The sequence below is a fragment of the Protopterus annectens genome, chromosome 1.part0, assembly GCF_019279795.1.
Source record: "Protopterus annectens isolate FY-2018-M chromosome 1.part0, PAN1.0, whole genome shotgun sequence".
In the NCBI taxonomy this organism is placed as follows: Eukaryota; Metazoa; Chordata; order Ceratodontiformes; family Protopteridae; genus Protopterus; species Protopterus annectens.
In genome coordinates, this window is record NC_056725.1 from 71,349,616 (window position 1) to 71,370,254 (window position 20,639).

General features: G+C 37.1%; 1 protein-coding gene across 2 annotated transcripts in view; it reads left to right on the plus strand.

The window, feature by feature from the left end:
- Window positions 1-20,639, plus strand: part of LOC122812253 (4F2 cell-surface antigen heavy chain-like) — a 767,505-nt gene that overhangs the window by 263,162 nt on the left and 483,704 nt on the right. For both annotated transcript variants that reach the window (XM_044084754.1, XM_044084682.1), the window contains exon 5: window positions 17,283-17,360. In XM_044084754.1, the coding sequence (XP_043940689.1) occupies window positions 17,283-17,360 (78 nt within the window). The remainder of the gene's footprint in view (window positions 1-17,282; window positions 17,361-20,639) is intronic.

Sequence of the window (20,639 nt, forward strand, 5' to 3'; positions counted from 1 at the left end):
AGCTAAGGCTACTGTAACAGTAATCGATATGGCAAACATAGTACAGTTGAGCAAGTTAAACTTACCATAACAGTAGATCTTTGAATAATTGCTGCTGCATTAGCCTCTCCTTCCCTCCATCCCCTTTGTGTTTTGGTGTGTTTTTTATGCCAGGGTGGGAACATTTATTTTTTGTTGTATAAGCATTGTCATTTCAGTACTCAGCCTCTCTGTCTGCTGGCAAGTAAACTCTGAAGGGCTTTGCACCAAAACTTGTCTTTTTGTCAGCTCAGCTCAAGCTGCCTAACAGTTAAGGTACCCTAAAGGTTTGAGGATGGCTGGCTGTTCTATCCTTGCTGGGGAATAACCCATATAGCTAAGGCTACTGCAGCAGAGATAATTTAAATGTCTATGTTTAGCTTACACCACAACTGTACTTTTTTCCCCAGTGGTAATGTTGTTATGGTGGGATATGTATGGCTGCTAAACAAAGTGTTTTCCTGTTATTGTTACTGAGGTGTGATATCAGTAGTTCTGCATTTTTAAATTGTGATTTCTCTCTGTTTAATTTCTCCAGATCATTTGGGTTTCTAATATCATGATGGGAATGGACCCCATTCCTTAGTCAAAGTATGAGTAAAGTCCATGAAATTAGTATTCTGTCAGTCTTTGATGTCAGCCAAAAGTGCTCTTCTTAGTCCAAGCAATGTGCCCAGAAATTACTCCTCCTGCAATTCATATGGAGTTGCATGTAGTGGCGACTGTAAATTATTTTTATGAGACCCATTGTTCCTAATACTATTGTTACTGTCTGGGTATCCATCTTCCACATTGCCCTCATTTCTGCCAGCAAATGCTGGTATCTTCTAACTTTGTCTCACTCTGTATGTCAGACACTTCCCTGGGTGTAGCATTTTCAAAGATGAATGCTACTTTTGTCTTCTTTTCATGGACTACTATATATGTTTTTCTTGCATCTATTTTTTTTAACTGTTTGTAATGGGTGATCCCACGTGATATAAACTTCATCATTTCCTATAATGTTTTTGGGTTCATGTTTACAAAGCTTCTCGGCTACTTCAATATTGTAATGTTTGCATAATCGCCAATGCGACAGTCTTACCACATTATTATGCCTTTCAAAATATAGGCCCTCTGCCATTAGTGTATCACACCCAGTACCAAGACATGCAACTGTTTCCAGTTCTGCTTTACAGAACCTGCATTTCTCTGTTTCTTCCCACATGTTCAATGAAGTTTGGAAAGCAATGTGTATGTAGTCCACTATCCAGGGGGCCAATATTAACCTTTCATCTTTTGGTTTAAGTTCATTCTCCTTAATCATTCTTGCATCAGATCCTGATCGACATGATGTTGTTCAGGCATTTTCTATACTTGCAACTATATTTATGCCTTTTCTACATTTCTTGCCTTCTCATCTGATCCTTCTCCTTATATTCTTTCTTTTGTTTTTGGCACATTCTATTACTACCTGATTTTTCTCTACTTCTGGTTTGATTTCCTTTTCCACTTGACACTGATATTCTTCTGCTAAACTAAACAGGAAAGTCATCTTAGACTTGTTCTCTTCATGTTTTAAAACTTTCCCTATGTTTGGGTCTGATGAGATCAGCAGAAATGTATGCAGTCCTACAATTGCAAATCTATGCAGTTTTGGGGAGGACCATACATCCTCTAGAACAAGGACTATATAATCTTGGTATACACTGATTTTTATACATCATTTGATAAGCATGAAACATTTTTCTTGTTTTCCTGTCCAATCTAATAACCTTATGGGGACAGTCAGTCACCCCAAAACTGCAAGTCAGAATATGGAGAGTAAATTGATATCTCCTGTGCATTTGTAGTTATGTTTATATAATTGTTTTAGATGATGGCTATTCAGCCTGCCTGTTTATTTGTCCTTTCGCTCCTAATTATATTGAAACCAGGTGAGGTAATTTCATAGTCAATGTGTTTTTTTTTAGCCAGATTTCTGTAGCTATGACTATGCCTGTGGAATGTGTGCAATGCAAGCATGTATTTCTTGGAATTTGATGCACATACTTCTAAGACTGATATTTAGGAGGAGAAGGCTAGAATTTGGGAATGGGAGAGGAAAAGAAAATTGTACCACTGTGGTATCAGTGTGGATCTTTTGCTGGTGTGTTTGACCAGGGTTTGGGCAAATGTCTCTGATTTTTTGGGGGTGGAAATTTTATGAATGTCTGTAGCCAAATGCGTTTGTATTTTTGGTTTTATTGGATTTTGTATGCGAACATACCTAGATGTAAGACATGTGTAACTGAAAAAGGTTTGTTGGTAGATGGTGTGTGTTGTGGTGAGTGAGTGATAGATTTGGTAAGTGATGATGCAGTGAGTGTTAATTATATCTAGTGGAGTGATACAGTAGTTGTAAGGAGTACTAATATGCTGAGGGGGCACACTATTAGGGGTTGTCAGTTAATTTGAATGATGTTTAAGACAGATTTTGCTGACGATATTAGATTGCACTGCAAAGTATACGAGAACAAGAGTAGTTATAGCTACAGCAATATACCATCTAGAAGACATTCTGCATTGCAGCACTTTAACTGAATGGGTTAGAGATGCTAATTGCTGGGCAGCAGCTGTTGGGTTATGTTTAGGGTTGCCAACCATCCAGAATTCTTCTGGACTGTCCAGAATTAAGGGATACTGTCCGGAAGAATGGAAAATGCCTGTGTTGTCCGGAAAAAACAGTGCACTGTACACATTTTATTTTAGTTTAAAAAAATTACATTTTTTGGGGGCGTTCTTCTGTAAGAGCGCCCTTTGCATCCGGGTGCAGAAGACGAAAACAGTGTCTTTGCGACTGTTTACATCTGTCTACTCACTGTCTTCCACACACGCTGAATTTGAATTATAAAGAAGATGGACTGTATGCTGAAAAGCCCCAGGCAAAGCATGAGTCCAGCTGGTGTTTGCTCTGAGTTTTCTCTAATCCAACTGCGGAGCAGCGGCACATGCAAGTTCCATTTTTTTTTTTTTGTTTGTTTTCCCTCAGCTTTAACCTTTAACTGAGGTAAGACTCCTCTGTTCAAAGCATACTTGTTGTATATTGATCTAGAAGGCTGAGGGTGTGGGCTCTACTCCTACAGCATATAGATGGATTGCTCAAGCTCATTCTGTGTTGTATTTTAATGGGGCAGGGTGCTGCAGTCCTGAGTATGTCCTCCTATGATGCCTAGTAGTAATTATGAACCTGTTTTCAGTTTGCCATCCATTTCCTATTGCAATATTACCGGCAGCTTACCATTTATTAATGTAACATAGGCAATCAATTCTTCAAGGCACCATGCATTGATTTGTAGATGAAACACTGAAATATAAAATTGTTTGCTAGCAGCAGCTTTTTACTAGTTGCAGATCTCTTTAATCATGTGTAATTATTTAGATGATGTTTTACTTCTGCAGAGATTGTACATATTGACTGATATTGGTGGATTTTAATGACAGAAGTATGAGTGGCCATTTATGGTTGAAATGTTCTGAATTGGGCAGTTTTGTCATTATTGGTTCATGTGTTTTGTTTCAATGCTTATTGGAAAAATGTTTACAACTATAAATTTAACACAGTCTAACAAGTGGTGCTGTTACTATCATCACATCATCATTGTCAAAAATAATAAGGCTTGTTGAGGGCAGTGTGTTTGTGTGTTTGTCTAAAAGCTGCAAGTTGAACGTTAGCCATATGTTTTTCATTTGCTTATCAATGAAAAATCAGAAGTGTACAGAAAAGTATCTACCATTTTTTGAGGGGTAGTTGATATATGAAAAGAGCACCTATAGCATTACTTCTGCCTGATTACTGATGATGCTTGTTGGGCAGCAGTGTCTGTCAAAGAGCAATATGGCTATCTTATTTATGTGAAGACTTCACTGTCACATCTCATCTGATGTACCTTCTCTAAAGTGGCATGCATAGTCATCTGGGACAGTATGTATGTGGTGTTTTGTACTCAAGTACCCTATTAGAACTCTCTGGATTTTTAGTGTGAATTGGTTTAAGGAAACTAACATATGGCCATTTTCATACGGTTAACATATCCAACATTTTAGAGGATTGTGTTGCTACAGCCTGGCAATATACCCAGTTTTTACTTGGAGGTAGGTGACCATTACTCACAAGGCAGTACAAAAGTCATATTCATAATATATATGTGCACTAAGTTCTTATTAGACCAGAAGTAAAAAAATAATTTTCTTTCACCATTCAAGACAAAATTTCTGTTACTGCATACAGGGTTTGTATGAGAACACTGGACTCTATCTACCAATGCAAACATTGTTCTGACATGTACTTTAGAGTTGAAATGCATTCAAGAGTTGGAATGACATTAATAAGTGTGTCTCCCCAAAATTCTATCTGAATTCCCTGATTTTTTTTTTATTGTAAACTTCTTTAGAAGACCTGGCAGAAAGCCACAGTATCTGTTTTCTGGCTGTGAGTACGAGTATTTAACATCTGCGCACAAGGCCAGGTGAGACTAATGTTCAAAATATATTTGCAAAAAGTCCTTATTATTCCAGGAGTAAATTTTTATATCATCATCCAAGAGTATATCGTTACTCGTACTAGTAAATCCAATGTTTCAAAAAGCTTGTGTTGCTGCAGTTTGGCACTGGTTGTTTACAGACCTCATAAGAGGAATACAGATCTGCACAGTACAAAGTGTGTTTTTGCTGCAAGTAATTTCTACCAAGTATGTAATGGTTCAGGTGATGGGCAGCCTAACAAAAAAGTGCTTTTAATATCTGTGATCATATTACAGCCTGAAATTTTAGCTCATCTCCATCACTAGGCTGCAGCTTATTCAGGTCTCTCAGTTGTGTGCTTCTGGGAATTTTAGTTAGTTTTTGCAAAGATGCACTCTGTGTTAAACATTTCTGCCTGGATTAATTGCCTTATTCCAAATTGAAAATGATGATATTATGACTGGCGTACTCAAACCCATAACTTACTGAGGAAGGCTTCATAAAGCTCTTTCAGCAGCAGACCATGATATAGGCTAATGCAATGGATGGTTTCAAATGCCATGCTGTGCTAATCTCATCACTGATGCTACTAGATAATACAACAACCAGGTTCAGCACTACCTTTACTTGCATGTTTGCTGCTGTCATTGTTAATTCATCTCGTACTGACACTATACAGCTTCTATCAGTTATAGTCTTCTGTTATGGTAGCAAATAGCTTAAAAATGCTATGCTTTTTAAATCAGTAAGTGCTCCTCTTGCCCTCTCTCCCTTCCCACCCTTCAGCAGCTTCTGGCACCCATATTAACAACTTCTGGCACCCATATTAACTCCTTCCTTACACTGGGGCAGTTCCATATAACTTGACATTATTATGATTAGAGCAATTCTGCTATTTAAGTGTATCAGTGATATGCCAGTTTTGTTTCATTAGAGATTCTACATGAGCATGAGCATATCAGTCTTAAAGCTGTGATGGCTGCTAATTCATGTCTGTTAGCTGTTATTATGTATTAAAGTTTAATACAATCAGGAAGGTGAATCAAAGAACTTTTGCTTGGCTTTAAAAATGTGTGCAAGGGACCTATGATTTGAAAAAACCCAAAGGTAAACTTAATCCACTACTGGCCAGACGCATTTTCTTTGAATGTAGGTTTTAATGCTGTTTCAGTGAATGTGAGTTTTAAAAGCAAAGATTAAAGCTATGTCTGTTTATGAGAGACTGTATTGTTGTTTAGTAAATGTCCATTAGTGTTTGTGCTGTAAAATTCAAAACAGAAGTTTTACATTAAAACCAAGTATCTGTAATCATTGTAGAAGTAAAGCAGAAAACAGTATGCACACAGAGTTTTGAACAGTACTTATGGCAACTGGGGAGAAATGGAGAGATAGCCAAGTAATGGGACACCAGAATGGCTGTGTGTGTGTTGGGGGGGGGGGTACTGCATGCGTGGGGGCGGGGGTAATGCATTTTGCTTTCATGTACATGTCCATAATTTTTGACATGAAAAGTTGGCAACCCTAGTTATGTTATGACTCTTTGGATGCACAGATAGGTTGGAAGAAATGTAGGGGTGGAGTTAGGATAGTTTAAACGTGGAGTAGGAGGGGTGGATGGGAATTGTGGTTAGTGTAGAAGTGTGGAGTGATCCCAAACATAAAACTGAATTGGTAATGCAACAGCATTGAGAAAAAAACAATCACTAAGCTTTGGCTATGACATAAGGTAAGAAATAGATGCTGGGAGGAGAAAGGAGAATTACAAGAGACATTACTCTAGGCCAGGAAGTACTAACCAGAGAGATATACATATGTGGTTATTTATTTAGTGTATTAGCTGGATATAGTGCAGAAAATGCTAAAAAGAATGAAGGAGTAGTCTGAAAATGAAAGCAAAGCAAGTAGTTTGTTCTGTTTGAGTAGTTGTAGATAACAAGCTATGTATTAGTTGTTATTTTGGACAACATAAAAAACTGTTAAAATTACTGTCTACTGTTCTGGGTTGTAATATACACCAGTGGTACAGAAAATTGATGGGATGTTAGGGTTTCAATGAAGCCACATCCAGCACCATACAGCTACCTAGTTCAGGTGAGCATCGATGGGCACTCTGCTATACCTATATATTCTACATGCTGTAAGTTTTAGGATTAGTTAACTTTACTGGATTACGCTTACATATCAACTTTGAGAATACACTCTCAGTCAAAATGGTCTTCAGCCTTGGATGTCAGTTGTTGGACAATGATAACTCCTATGGAGACTATGTAGTGTGTCAGCTGGGGCTGGTTTGGTCATGGTAGTGAGAGTGGAGGTGGTGGTGCCTGTAAAGAATTGAGGAAGTTTGATTAACTCCAACAATAGACACTTAGAATATGCTTGTTCCTATGTTGGTAGAATTCAGAAAAGAGGAAATGGCAATGCTTGCTTAGGTCAGATCTCAAAAATACCTTTTTCAGATAATTATGCACCACTACCAACAGGAGATTTCTGAGTTCCTTGCTTAAGCAGGACATGTAAATAGCAAACAAACATTACAGCCATACAGACTCCATCATAATTTTAGGAAGTGTGTACATTTTGAAGTCTTTGAATACTGTGATATATGCATCTGCTGATTTAGAGATTTTGAAAGTGATCAGACTTAACTGAGGAAGGGTATCCTAGTAAGGTAATGCTAGATTTATAAGAACTGGGTCAAAAATATGTAGTGGGCTGTTTGACTATTAGATCCAGAGAATTCTTGTTTATGAAATTCAGAATTTTTGGTCATAGTGTTAGGTCACCAAGGATGATGGAATTTTTGTAATTTTGAAGCTCATCCAATGTATGCACAAAACATATGTTTTTTGAGGTCATCAATGTCCTTCAGTTACTTGCTGTGATCTGATAGCTGATTTTATTCAGGGTGAGTTTAATCTCATTAGGTTTAGTTTGTGGGTCTTTGGAAATTTACCTTGAGGTAATGTCTTTTACAAATATGGTTAATCCACCACAGTTCCCATCAGGCCTAATGGCATGGTAAGTGCAAAACCTTGAAATGGGAGGGGGGGTGTTTTCTGTACTTTTAAACCAGGTTACAACAATAATGTTCTCATGAATGTGCTACAAATGCAGGAGTGCTTCAAGGTTGAGCAATTTGTTATTTAGACTCCAAACATTGAGCAGTGCCACATTGTTGTTTTCTGGTACTTTATTTCTACTGTCTTTTTATATCAAAAGCTCCATTAGCTGTACTCTCTACAAAATGGCACTATCAGATCAGCAAAGGCTTTACAAACTGTGCAGAAGCTCTGGAATGAATGGTGCAAGCCATCTGTGACCAAAAAAAGTAGGGCTACATAGCAAGCATTCATCCTGTGCTGAAATATATAGACTCACCTTTGATTGACACCAGTTACTCAGTCAGTTGTTGAAATCAGTAATATTTCCCTTGTATATTAGCATAATTTTTGTTGAAGGTAGGATTCCACTCAATGCCTGAGTCTTTCATGCACTGTTGACAATCATAGAGATCTCAGAAGGTCTCTCTGCATATCCCTCAGTGTTTTGCATACAAGGTCATTGGCACCCACACGGACCGCCACCATCATGTCCGTGGCTCTCTTGATGGTTTTGAAAGACCTTGACATGTCACTAGATCTTGCCATATAAAAGAGGACGCATCATTGGCCTGTTTCTTGTCCAGCCATACAAGAGTAGAATCTTTTTGTTTTACTATGCAGTCACAAATCAGGGTAGAAATTTGCCTATTTGTGAGGCAAATGGGTAAAACACGAAACACTTGCTAACTACTACAGAAGCTCACAGAATGGTTAATAACTCTTTGTTCATTTATTTATTTATTTATTTAAATTTGTTGACCGGGAGTGTCCGACTGGACGTAGGTCCATTTTCAGCAGAGGCCCAGGGAGAAAAGCTCCACAGTAAAATAAACAGACAGTAGTTACATTGGATTACATAGCGATTAACAATTTAACATAGCAATTACTTACAACATATTTACAGATGAAGAACATAGTACATCAGTAGACAACTAGAATCTTTATCTGTGAAGTACATAACACACATTAACAAATGTTACAATGAGAAGTTCCTTCTGTATAATAAGTACTAGGCTTATGAGCATCTGAGCTTGCTATAATCAAGGTAGTTAGTGGGGTGGAAAGAAAGGTAGTGGTTGGATGGGGTGGAAGATAGAGTGGGAGTTGCAAGGGCATAGCCAGCATGTTTTTAGGTGCACTTTTAGTAGAAGTTTTGAAGTGGGTGCATGATGGTACAGATGTAATTGTGGGTGGGAGTGAGTTCCATAATTTGGCTATGGTGCAAGAGAATAGTGCTTCACCAGCAGAGTTATTGGCTTTAGTGACCTGCAAGTGATTTTTGTTGCTGGATCTTAGTGGTCTGGTGGTGCGATAGGGTTGGAGTAGATTCTGGAGGGATGGGACATTTAGTGGATGGTTTACTAGTTTGCAGTTTTCATACTTAAAACAAGCTTGTTTTGATGAGTTAATATAATTTAATATTGTTTGTCATGGATATTTATTAAAAAAATCTTAAAAATGAATGTGTATCAAAACTTCATATGTCTTGGAACATTGCAGAACAGATAATTTTTAAGATTCAAAGTGAGGAACTTTCCCATAATGAGGTGCAGCTGAGAGGCATGATTGCTACTGCAATTTCGTTACAGTGATTCTATGATATGTTTGTGTTATATATATATATATATATATATAGATATATATATAGATATATGTGTGTGTATATATATATATATGTGTGTGTGTGTGTGTGTGTGTGTGTGTGTAGATATATATATAAATCAAGTTTTAAATGTGGAACACTACAATAAACAGGCAGAAGAACAGCTAATAAATAAGTTTTGTTGAATGAATGATCCAGTCTAAAATGCCAAATTCTATAAAACTCCTTTTTTATAAGTACTTGGGTAATCAAAATTCCAGAATGTTAACCAGATTTTCTATGGAAAATGGAAAAAGAGCATGAATTCACAAAAAGAGTGCTAGGAATATATGGTTTAAATTCACTTTAAGTATGTTATTTCATTGGCATGGATGGTAAGATTCCATTGAAGCAACTCAGTCCATGAAATGAAGTACATGAAACTCTCTAGCTAGCCAGTAGCCTTGTAGGAAGGAGATTCATCATGCAGCAGTCAGATAAAAGAATATATACTGAAGCCCGATGATCCATGCAGTCAACAAAGTGAAATACTATATTATGACGACTACATCATGCAGATGTCACAGAAAACAATGTATACTGAAGTCTAGTGATCCTTGCAGTCAATGACATGAAATATTACATTATGATGACTATGCCACCAATGAATTAGTAATATGAATTATCAGTAGTTAAAACATTGTGATTACATGAGCATCAAACCAATGCCTGTGTGTTGGGCATAATATGCTGCAACTATCAAATAACCAATCAGTTTTAAATTAAGGCAGAAGAAAAATAAAATTTAAACCTCTTTATAATAAAAATGTGAATATGGGCAACTTTTAAATGGCTGAAGAGTACATTATATATCTGTCTTGGAGGGGGACTGGGTGAAATAAACTATTTTTACTATTCTGGTGACTTGAGGGGAAGGGATCTTTTTTGGCCTATGAAAAAAGTCATACCATAAAAATCATGTAAACCAATAAGTCCTATATTCTGACATCACCTCCATGCAGTCAGCCAGGGCTACAGCAATGTTTTGCATGGGCAAGGTACATATTACAGTATCTACATACAGTATCTACACTTATTCTGATACATATTTTAATGTAGTCTCAGCTTGTTATGCTGAAGTTGCCTAATTTGGAAAACGACTGTATTGCAGTTGTATACTGTAACCTGCTTTGACCGTGGAAGTCTGATGTGTTAATTCAGTCATGAAGTAGTATAATTTAAGGTACAACCACTTTACAATCCAGATGTTTGGGTTCAGTGGGGTGTCTTAACCAGTCAACATTTAATAAGGTGGAGTTTTGGTGCAGAGTCTCTGGGAAGTTTATGATCTGTGCTCCAGAGACAGCTGCTCTCTTATAAAGTATCATAAGCATACTAAAATAACAGTTCTGGTCTAGAGTAAAACCATAATCAGAGCTTCTAATTAAGTACATTTTGTACATTATTTGTAGAACAGTGGGAAGGAGAGTAACTTCAGCAGGATGACCGACATATTTCAGATGGCAGTGGACAAATTCTATAGCGATAACATGCCCTTCATAAGGTGACAGCTCCTCTATCTGTGTGACTTCTGGATCCTCTTCTTGATTACTAACATACTGCATTAACATTTTACATAAAGGCACAACCATGTAAAATACTAAACTGCAACATCCCTTGGGAAGGAGCTTCTTTTGTTTTTATGCTTCCTTTCTCACAACAAAACAATAAAAGTTTTGCTCAGGATAAATGTCAAAAGCATTTTAAGCTTTTCAAAAAGTTTTACTGTACAAAACAAGGTTTTTCATACTTTCAGAACCATGGTTTACTAAGGAAGTAATGGAAGAATCTCAAAATGTTTGAAGTACTATCACAGAAAACTTTAAATCTGAAGAGCTATGACTACAAATGCCATGTAGGCATAAGTAATAGCATACTTTGCATTGCATATAGCTATTTTTCCACATTAAAAAGAATATTAGCCCATTATTGGATACTGCAATAAAATTATGAAAGGGAAATACCATATATAACCTCTTTATGTACATGTATGCATACATGTGCATTACCTCATATATGAGAATGAGAATGTAATAAACCATCTATATTCCAGGCTGTCTGATCAGTATGGACATTGTGAACATATATGATGCCATAGTGAACTGCAGATGGAAGGGAGATGCCCCTGAGGCACAGATCTGCTTGGGTTTGTTGTCTTCACTTTAGGTTTCTGTTCCCCCAGTGAGTATTATAATTGCATCTTTGCTGTCTGTCTATACTTATCCATTCAATTACAGCTTTACATGTCATATCAATTGTCATTAAGAGCTTTCAAGGAGCACTGTTGCTTTGCTTACTTGGAGGCTTGAAGGGCTCTCAGTAAAATAGTAGTGCAACTTATATGCACACTGAAAGAAAGCCTACTCCATTACATATGTTGTCTACTGCTCCATCACAGCCTGTCCTTGAAAAAGAATGCTATGCAGCCTTACTTACTCTGCTCTTTATGCCAGTGACTAAAACAGAGCGAACATCACTTTGGTGACCCAGGCTTTTCCACCACAGCTCCAAAACCCTTGAAATGCCTTACCAGACAGCTTCTGCAAAATCACCAATCACTCTGACTACAAGCATAACCTGAAGTACATTGAGAAAACAAAATGTCTAACAACAATTTAGATTGACCCACCACACACTCATGAGCATGGCCTACACTGAACACTGCAGTCATTGTTTCTAGCTGAATTTCCAGTGCTTCTGCTGTAAATAGTCTTGAATGTTCTTTCCAACTAGCCATTATGAATATTGCGATTTTAGATAATCACTGCTATTAAATAATGAAAACAATTTAAAAATCCCTGTAAAACCTGAACATTTTTTATAATTTTTGCTATTTTCTTAGAAGCCAATGTTTCATTATTTTTAGGTCCAAATTCATTTACCTTTGGTAATAGATGCAAACCTATCACTGATAGAAAGTTGTGTTGTTTAAGAACTTACCATGACAGTAGATGTTAGACAGATCAATGAAGCAATATTACTAATAAATGGGATATCCTTCCAAGGAAAGCTCTATGTGTGGTAAGAATAGCAAAGCCTGGTTGCCTTCCTCTTGCACCATACGTACCATATAATTTTTTGTACTTGGTTTTCTAGTCTCCTGTAGAACCTTCAGCATATTCTCATGGAAGTAGTACCTAAAAGAGATTAAAATTGTATTATCCAATAAGTCAAATACAGGGTTTGAAGACTAGGATGAATTAGACACCTGTGTTCTGTGTAAGCAAGCCCATCATTTGAGGTAACTTGTGATGCTTACTCCTGGCCAACATGAAGAAAAGGGGGATCCCATGTTGTCTGAGCCAAAAGGGAGTCACCGATAAGATTTTTGGCTTGTTCTTTATGACCTGAAAATAATTTTGTGGATCAGAATAAGTGAAAGTTAAGCATATATGAGCTTCCCTTTCCAAGACAAAGACATGGGGTTCATTCTCCAAACCTGAAGGCATGGCACTGTAGAACAGCCTGAGCTGCCAGTTGTATATGGAATATGGAGACAAAAAGATCCATCTGAGAAGTACCCCACTAGTGGACAATGTCCAGAACATCTTCCAGTCATGAAGATCTGCTCTGTGTCTGCCCTGAAAATCTGCCACAGTGTTATTTTTGATGGGAAGTATGCAGCTTGAACCAAAAATTGTGTTGAATCGCTATGTCACACAATCAAGGCTAGTCAGCAGAAACAGACTTGGTGTCTCCCTGTTTATGTACCATATAACTGTGATGTTGTCTGTGTAAATCCAAGGAGGACCTGGAGTCCAGAGAGAATGCAGGGGTCGAAGAGTTAAGGTTAGTGCCTTCATCTCCTTTGTGTTTATGTAGTCTTTCTTCTCTTTGTGTGAGCAAACTCCTTGGACCCTGATGTTCTTGGAACAAGCTTCCCATGCCAGATCTGAAGCATCCATTGTCTGTTCATGGTAAGGGGAAGGAATTAGAAAAGCTTCTCCTGTGTTGAGTGAAATCTGATTGATCTACCAAAGAAATTCCTTCTTGATGAAGGGCAGGAGAAAACCTAGGAAGATTAATCGGTGACAATGCTGAGTCCAATTGGACCACTGAATCTGTCTCACGTGGAGTTTGGCATAAGACATGATGGGTATTGTTGATGCCATGTATCCAGGGCTCTCAAAATCTCTCTTGCTGAGGTCATATTCAAAGGAAGAAGATTTTGAAAATAATCAGAGAAAAGAAACCTTGTCTGCAGGAAAAAAAGCTGTCATTGACAGAGTATCCTAGGAAAATATGATCATGGGATAGAATTAGGTAAGATTTCTGAGATTCAGAGTGAATCCCAGATGATTCAAAAGATTCATAACAAATTCCAAATCTGTTAGTAGAATCTTTTGGGAATAAGCTTGAAAAGAGAATGTCATCCAGACCAGGAAATACCTGAATTCCTCAAAGTCTGCAAGAGGCAATGACAGGAACTAGACACTTCGTAAATACCCTTGGGGCAATTGAAAGATCAAAAGGTAAAGTGGAAAACTAAAATGATATGAGGAGACATAGAACCTTAAGAATTTCCTGCATATTAAATGAACAGTGAAATGAAGTGACATAGCACCTTAAGCATATTAGATGAACAGGAATATGAAGGTAAGTATCCTTTAAATTCAATTTCGCCAAAAAGGCTTGTGGAAATATCATCTGAAGTAAGTATTGCAGAGTCAAAATGTTGAAAATTGGAATTTTAAGAAAAGTGTTAAGAAACAAAAGGTCCAATATAAATCTCCAGCTGGGTAACCATTTGAAATGTCTGGACCCACTAGAGCAAATCCTGAAATGCAGAGACTGACTTAAATATATTAAGTCCGAGATGGCCATTTCTCAGAATATTCCATTTTCTCTTGAGTTATGGTGATGTTGGAGTTCATATATACAAGTTTGGGGGGGCTTGCCCCCCTGCAAAAAAGAATACTGAAGGAGACGAACGATCTTCAAAATTTGTTCTTCTCTGGATTTTCTTTTTTTGGGGGGGGGGTTGTCGGCACAAGACATTTCAATAGGGAACCCTCCATATGTACTCCTTTCCAGGAACTGCAAACATTCTTAAAATCTTTTTCCCTTTCCTGATGGAAAAGGTCTCAAAGAAGAGGGAGAATAAGTTGAATCCGGCTTGGAGGCTGGACAAATCCTAAGAGGTGAGGAGGAACAATGCAGGACATTTTATAACCATTCTGAATAATAGGCAGATCCAATTTGTCTGATGTTATGAACGGTCAGGCTGGAAAATATTGAAATATCTTTTGAGACAAAGTACTCTTGAAATGGCTAAGGTGGAGGGTGGGTGGAGGTGGAGGTTAATAATACCTAATGCAGGCTGGTTTGGCAGGAAATGAGGGCTTAGAACCCTTGAAATCCTGTTGAGCCTCATCCAGAAATATTCATTTATTGGATTTTTTTATCCTTTTGAAAAGGTTTCTGTTCTTAAGAAGAAAGGGAACAGTTATGGCAGGGTAGTTTCTCTGGTCCTTACATACAGGGGAAATGATAATTTGCTTAAAATCCTGCATGGCCTTACCTTTCTTATGCAAATTCTTGAAATGTTATGCAGCCATAGAACCAGAAAGATGTTTCCTATACAGAAGGGAGTCCATAAACTCAGCTTTGACGTCCTCAGGTAGAACTGTAGTCTAAGCAGTAAGAATCCATGAAAAGCTGACTCAGTAGAAAAGACATCAGCAGCATCATAGCTGTACTTAATAGAATGTCTAGTAATCCGAGAAGCACAGTTAAGTACAAGATAATGCAGTAGATTTAGTATCTTGAGTCTTCTAAATCTGAGAGGATTTTAAGTTAGAGAACAGATGGAAAATATCTAATCATGTGAGTTTGGTAACTGATAATCTTAAAAGATAAAGTAGCAGAAGTATATACTTTTTGCCATATGGATCTATAGCCCTACTGTCTTTATCAGTGGGCAAAACATTAGAGGAAGGAAGGAGTTTAGTAGTCATTTCATTGGAAAGAAAAATAACACTTGTATCTGAGGTTCTTATATAAAATGTATCTGGGTGTACTAACTTGCAGAACCTATCTGGTTTCTTTGATGAAGGGGTCCAAGACTCCAAATTAAGAGAAGCCATGGAGAAAGTATCTAATAAAACATCTAAAACAGGAGGGATGGCAGAGAGTGTAGGCATCCCCACTTGAAAAAGTGCATAAATTCTTTTCTGGAAATCAGATAACTTGCAACCCTCCCACTGAAAATGTTGCATCATTTTGATAATAGTTTCCCAAAAGAGAGTTCCTGCATTGGTGGATCAAGGAGAATAGGTATCCTCATTATCAGAGTATAAGCCACTAAGGAATGAATCTAGGAAAAATAGGCCAAATAATCATCCGCATCAGATTCATCAAACTCCTTTTTCTCCAAGAAGCAGAAAAGGAACCTGTAGTAGCAGCAGGAAAAAATGAAGGAGACTTTAAGGACATGATGACTTTAAAAAGTCCGTGAGTAAAATCCTGCCAGTCCTTCTGAGGATCCTTAGATGTTTGAGGGAAAAACAATATGTTTTGTCTTCTACTTTTTCTTAATTGTGGTGTCTGCCTGTAAAAATGAGGTGGCTCTGAGCCCTGATATACCATAATCAAGGAACAGAGCACTTCTTCCCTGACTAAAATCTGAGGTATGCCATCAGGTCCCTCCAAAATAACAAGCTGTGGTTTACCCTTCTCACCAGAAGTGGATGACTAGTTGAACATAACAGATGTGGGAGATGGCATCAGTCTCCAGTGTTATGATAGAGGAAGCAGCTGTAGCAACTTGATGGTCCAATGTCTCATGAAGAGAGACAATGGAACCATCTGGGTCTGACTGTAAAGCATAAGTTTCAAGCTTTAGTTTTTTTTTTTTAGAATTCTTCTGTAGAATCAGAGGGATATCAGTAGGTGAGGACTCTGAGGCCATCTTACCTTGGGTGAGCTTATTCAGTTTTTTGGTTCTCAAGGTAAATTTTTAACAAAAAACAGGCAACTATATAAAGTCTTGGGTACAAATGATTGGAAAAAAAGAAACATCCCAGTAGTTCTGTTCAGCGCCAAAACAAAAAAGATACTTTGAATGATGGTCGCTGTGAGGAATCTGCCTAACATCATTACAATTTCCTCTCTTAAGTGACATGTACAAACTTTTAAGCACAAAAAGTAGAGAATAGGAAGGGTCAACAACAGGGGTACTTATCTGCCCAATGGCTGAGGAAAAGGCATGTATTGTATGGCTGACAGACCAAAGTTGAAGTGATAGTTCAGAACTTAGGCTCATGGCAAGAAATTCTGGGGTAATTCACATGCATATGCCACTTATGTACCTTCAGCCTCCTTACAAACGAAGGCCTACATCAGACAAATGGTGAAAGAGGCTGGCACTAAGGCTTTGGTATTGCGAAAGAGAAGGCATTAAGGCTTTGGTATGCTGGTTGGACAAACAGCATTCCTTGATAGGATATCTCATTACTAATACTGCAATGACCACCCATACCCCTTCAAGTTTGCATACTTCCTTCATTTGTGCATGCACTTTTGTTTCATCAGTCTGGTATTTTGTCTTACAAAAACAGTTTAAAAAAGATTTTTTGAAAGCAGTTAAACACATCAGTTAACATAGAAAGGATCAAAAGTGAAAATACAACAGAATAATAAAGCAAAATTGGGCAGTGATCACATTTCCTATATCACAAGAAAGTGTAAAAGATTTTTTTTAATGAATCACTAAAAAGTAATGACAGGAGAACACTGAAAACAATGAGTAATAGAAGGAAGCTGGTAATACAGGAGTGTTGCTTGAGAGAGAAAGGGCTGAAGGCTTTCCATTCTCTAAGACATCAGTACCCAAATCAACTTTCAACCAAGGCTTTGAGAGATTTTCTTTTATACTTTAATTGCTTTAGTCTGTACACCTTGGTAAATGTGGTTGATCATGAGTATATCTAGAAAACTCCTGCAGTTATTTTTTTCATGTGTTAATGTAAGAATCTAGAAGGTTTGAGCATCCCCTAAATTGTTTTTTTATTCTAAACGTATTTATTTATTTGCAGGAAATTCTGGATTTCTGGCTGAAGAAAGGTGTCTCAGGATTCCTGTTTGCTAACCAAACAGGCCAGCTTATAAAGAAGGTAAACCTAACATTAGAAGAACAGCATTTAGTTTATTTTGCAGTGCTTCATCACAAACTCTAGATGGCACAGACTCCTTTCATGTTTCTTGTTCAGTGTTTAACAGGCAAAGAATGAGTTCCATGGTACTGGATTTTCAAAATTGTCTCACTTTTCAGTACACTCCACTACACATAACACCACACACATACACACACACACACACACACACACACACACACACACACACACACATACACACACACACACACACACACACACACACACACACACACACACACACCTTCCCCCAACACACAAAAACACCACCACATACCTACAATCCTCTCGCACACACACATCACAGTCGCAACACTCACTGACACACACTAAAGCCCCTAACCAACACACTAACACATAGATACTTACCTGAACTTCCACCTATCCATCCACAAACCGCAACACCAGAAGCGCTACTTCATTATCTCCGAACATCGAGATTTTGAATTTCGTGCTTCTGGTCTTTCGGTATTTAGGGGTTTCGGCTATATAGACTTGAGATTTTGAAATTTGATATTTCAAAATTTCGAGATTATGTAGTGATCCCACACACACACACACACACACACATATATATATATATATATATATATATATATATATATATATATATATATATATATATATATATATATATATATATATATATATATATATATATATATATATATATATATATACACGTGTGTGTATGCATGTATGTGTGCATATATACATTTTTCCCATCAGTAGACAAGCTACATCATCCTTATCAGTTGTTAAATTATTGCGGAAAATCCTCAGCAATCTCTGTTCCACCATCTAAACTGCAGCATAAACAACAAAAATGTCCATAAAATGAATCACTGGTCAGCGCAAAGCAAATGCAAAGAGCAAACACAAAAATAGTGCACGAACTGACTATAGGTGCAAGCTACATCTTCCTTATCAGTTGTTAAATTATTGAGTGAAATCCTCAGCAAATCTGTTCCACCATCTAAACTGGAGGCCAGATTTGTAAATAGGGGCTAAAATAAAGGGCAGATTAAACATGCAAGGTTATATACATCTAATATGCCTAGTGATGTATTGTTTAGTAGTGACAATAAAAATACGATGAATAGGGAACATGGGTCTGTTCCTAGATTTGCCACTAAATGTGGGACTAATTCGTTCAAAATTTGTGAAATTGTTGATAAATTTTGGCATTTGTTGAAAACTGATCCATTTTTTGAATCTAGTCTTGATGGTCATTGCCATTTTAGTTATAGATGAGGTAAAAATTTGGCAGAATATTTTTCTTGGTACAGAAGGACTGCTATGAAAATATGAAAGTATGATCAGGGTCAGATATGAGGCAGCACCGTTTGTGGTTATTGTAGATATTGTAAAGTAATTTCAAGAACTAAATCATTTACTTCTTTCAATACTTCAAAGGTTTTTAACATTAAGCAATTGATCACGTGTACAACTGAATGGGTAGTCTATATGGCAGTTTGCCAGTGTGGGACCTTTTATGTGGGCCAAACTTCGAGACACTTTAAATAACATGTAGCAGTTCACCTTAGTGATATTAATTGTAAACACCCTCACAGTGCACTGTATATAGGCATCAACGTGAACATGTATCTGCACATTTTAGTTTTGTTGGAATAAGTGTAGCGATTGGCAATGGGTTATCTAATTCATATAAACATTATTTATTAGATAACAAAGAAAAACTTTGGATCATCAAATTAGGTTCTATGTGTAAACCTGGTTTGAACAAATATTGGTAGGGTATTTTTTGTAGCCAGGTGTGATACTTCAAATATATTTAAATTATCTATATAAATATATCTTTTTAATAGAGGTTGGTAGTAATGAATGTATTTATTTATTTATCATATAGTAGTTTTGATATATTTAAATGGTACAGACACTTTAAATGCTGGATCTTTAAATAAGAAGTGCTGTGATGTCCGGTTAGCACTGATGATGCCAGTAAGTGAAACTGGTTTGCTGTGTATTTTGTTTTGCCAGACTGCTGCTGAATAAATAAGTATTTCACTTTGTAGAGGTCGTGAATTTATATGTAGAGTGCTGGAATTTAGTTGATGGATATATATATATATATATATATATATATATATATATATATATATATATATATATATATATATATATACATACACACACACAATATATATATATATATATATATATATATATATATATATATATATATATATATATATATATATATATATATGTAATTACTTAAATTGATTCAATGCCATTTATGTCAACATGCATAATGTTGAAGCAAATTGATCAACATTATGCATGTCAACATCCTACTACACATGTGACAAGAATTAATCTCAATGCATCCAAAACTTAAAAAAAAAATAGACAAAAAGAGCTTCATTTTTGAAGGGTGACAATACCCACTTAACCCCCACAACCCCTGCTAATTACATATTTGGCAGGATTCACAAAGGCTTGCACGGAGTGTAAGAGACGTGTAACACTCAATGCAAGCCTCGCGATCCAGGAACAGCCCTAAACTCCGTGTAAGAGACCAGCTAAAACGTCTCTTACACGGACTGGGCGTGGATATGCTAAATACCTCACTTGCAGCCGAAAGGTATGCAAATGAGGTATATTAGCGATCCACGAAGCAGAAACCAGCCCATGTAAGAGACGTTTTAGCTGCAGAAATGTACTCAGTTGACAACTGAGTACGTTTCTGCAAAAATAACAACGGAGCCATGTCAGCTCCAAATAAAGGGTGCATATGTGTCAGGCAGCATGCCAATGGCCAAATATGTGGCCATTGGCAAGGTAACCCAATGCAAAAATTATAAAAATATATATTTTTTTTTTCGACGATGTTTAAACGCAGCGCAGCCCCGTGCAAACGGGTTGCACTGTATAAAACATAAAAATGAAGGTTATAAACCCACAAATGTGGGTTTTATGCAATACATGGAATGACAATGCAGGGACCAGCAGACCACGAACAACATGGCCACCGTGTACTGGCTGCTAAGCGTGGATGCTGAGTCTAAGACATGTAATTAAGCATTAGTAGGCAATCTCATGTAAATGAGGGTTAGGATACTGAATCCCACAGTCACATAGCAAATGAGCACAGTCTGAGTAGTGTAAGAGATGCATAAGGGGGAGGAATAGATAGGTGACATCACAGGGGGGAATGGTAGAAAGAAATGCAGTTCATTGGAGGTCAGTGTAACATGACAGATGACAGACACAGAT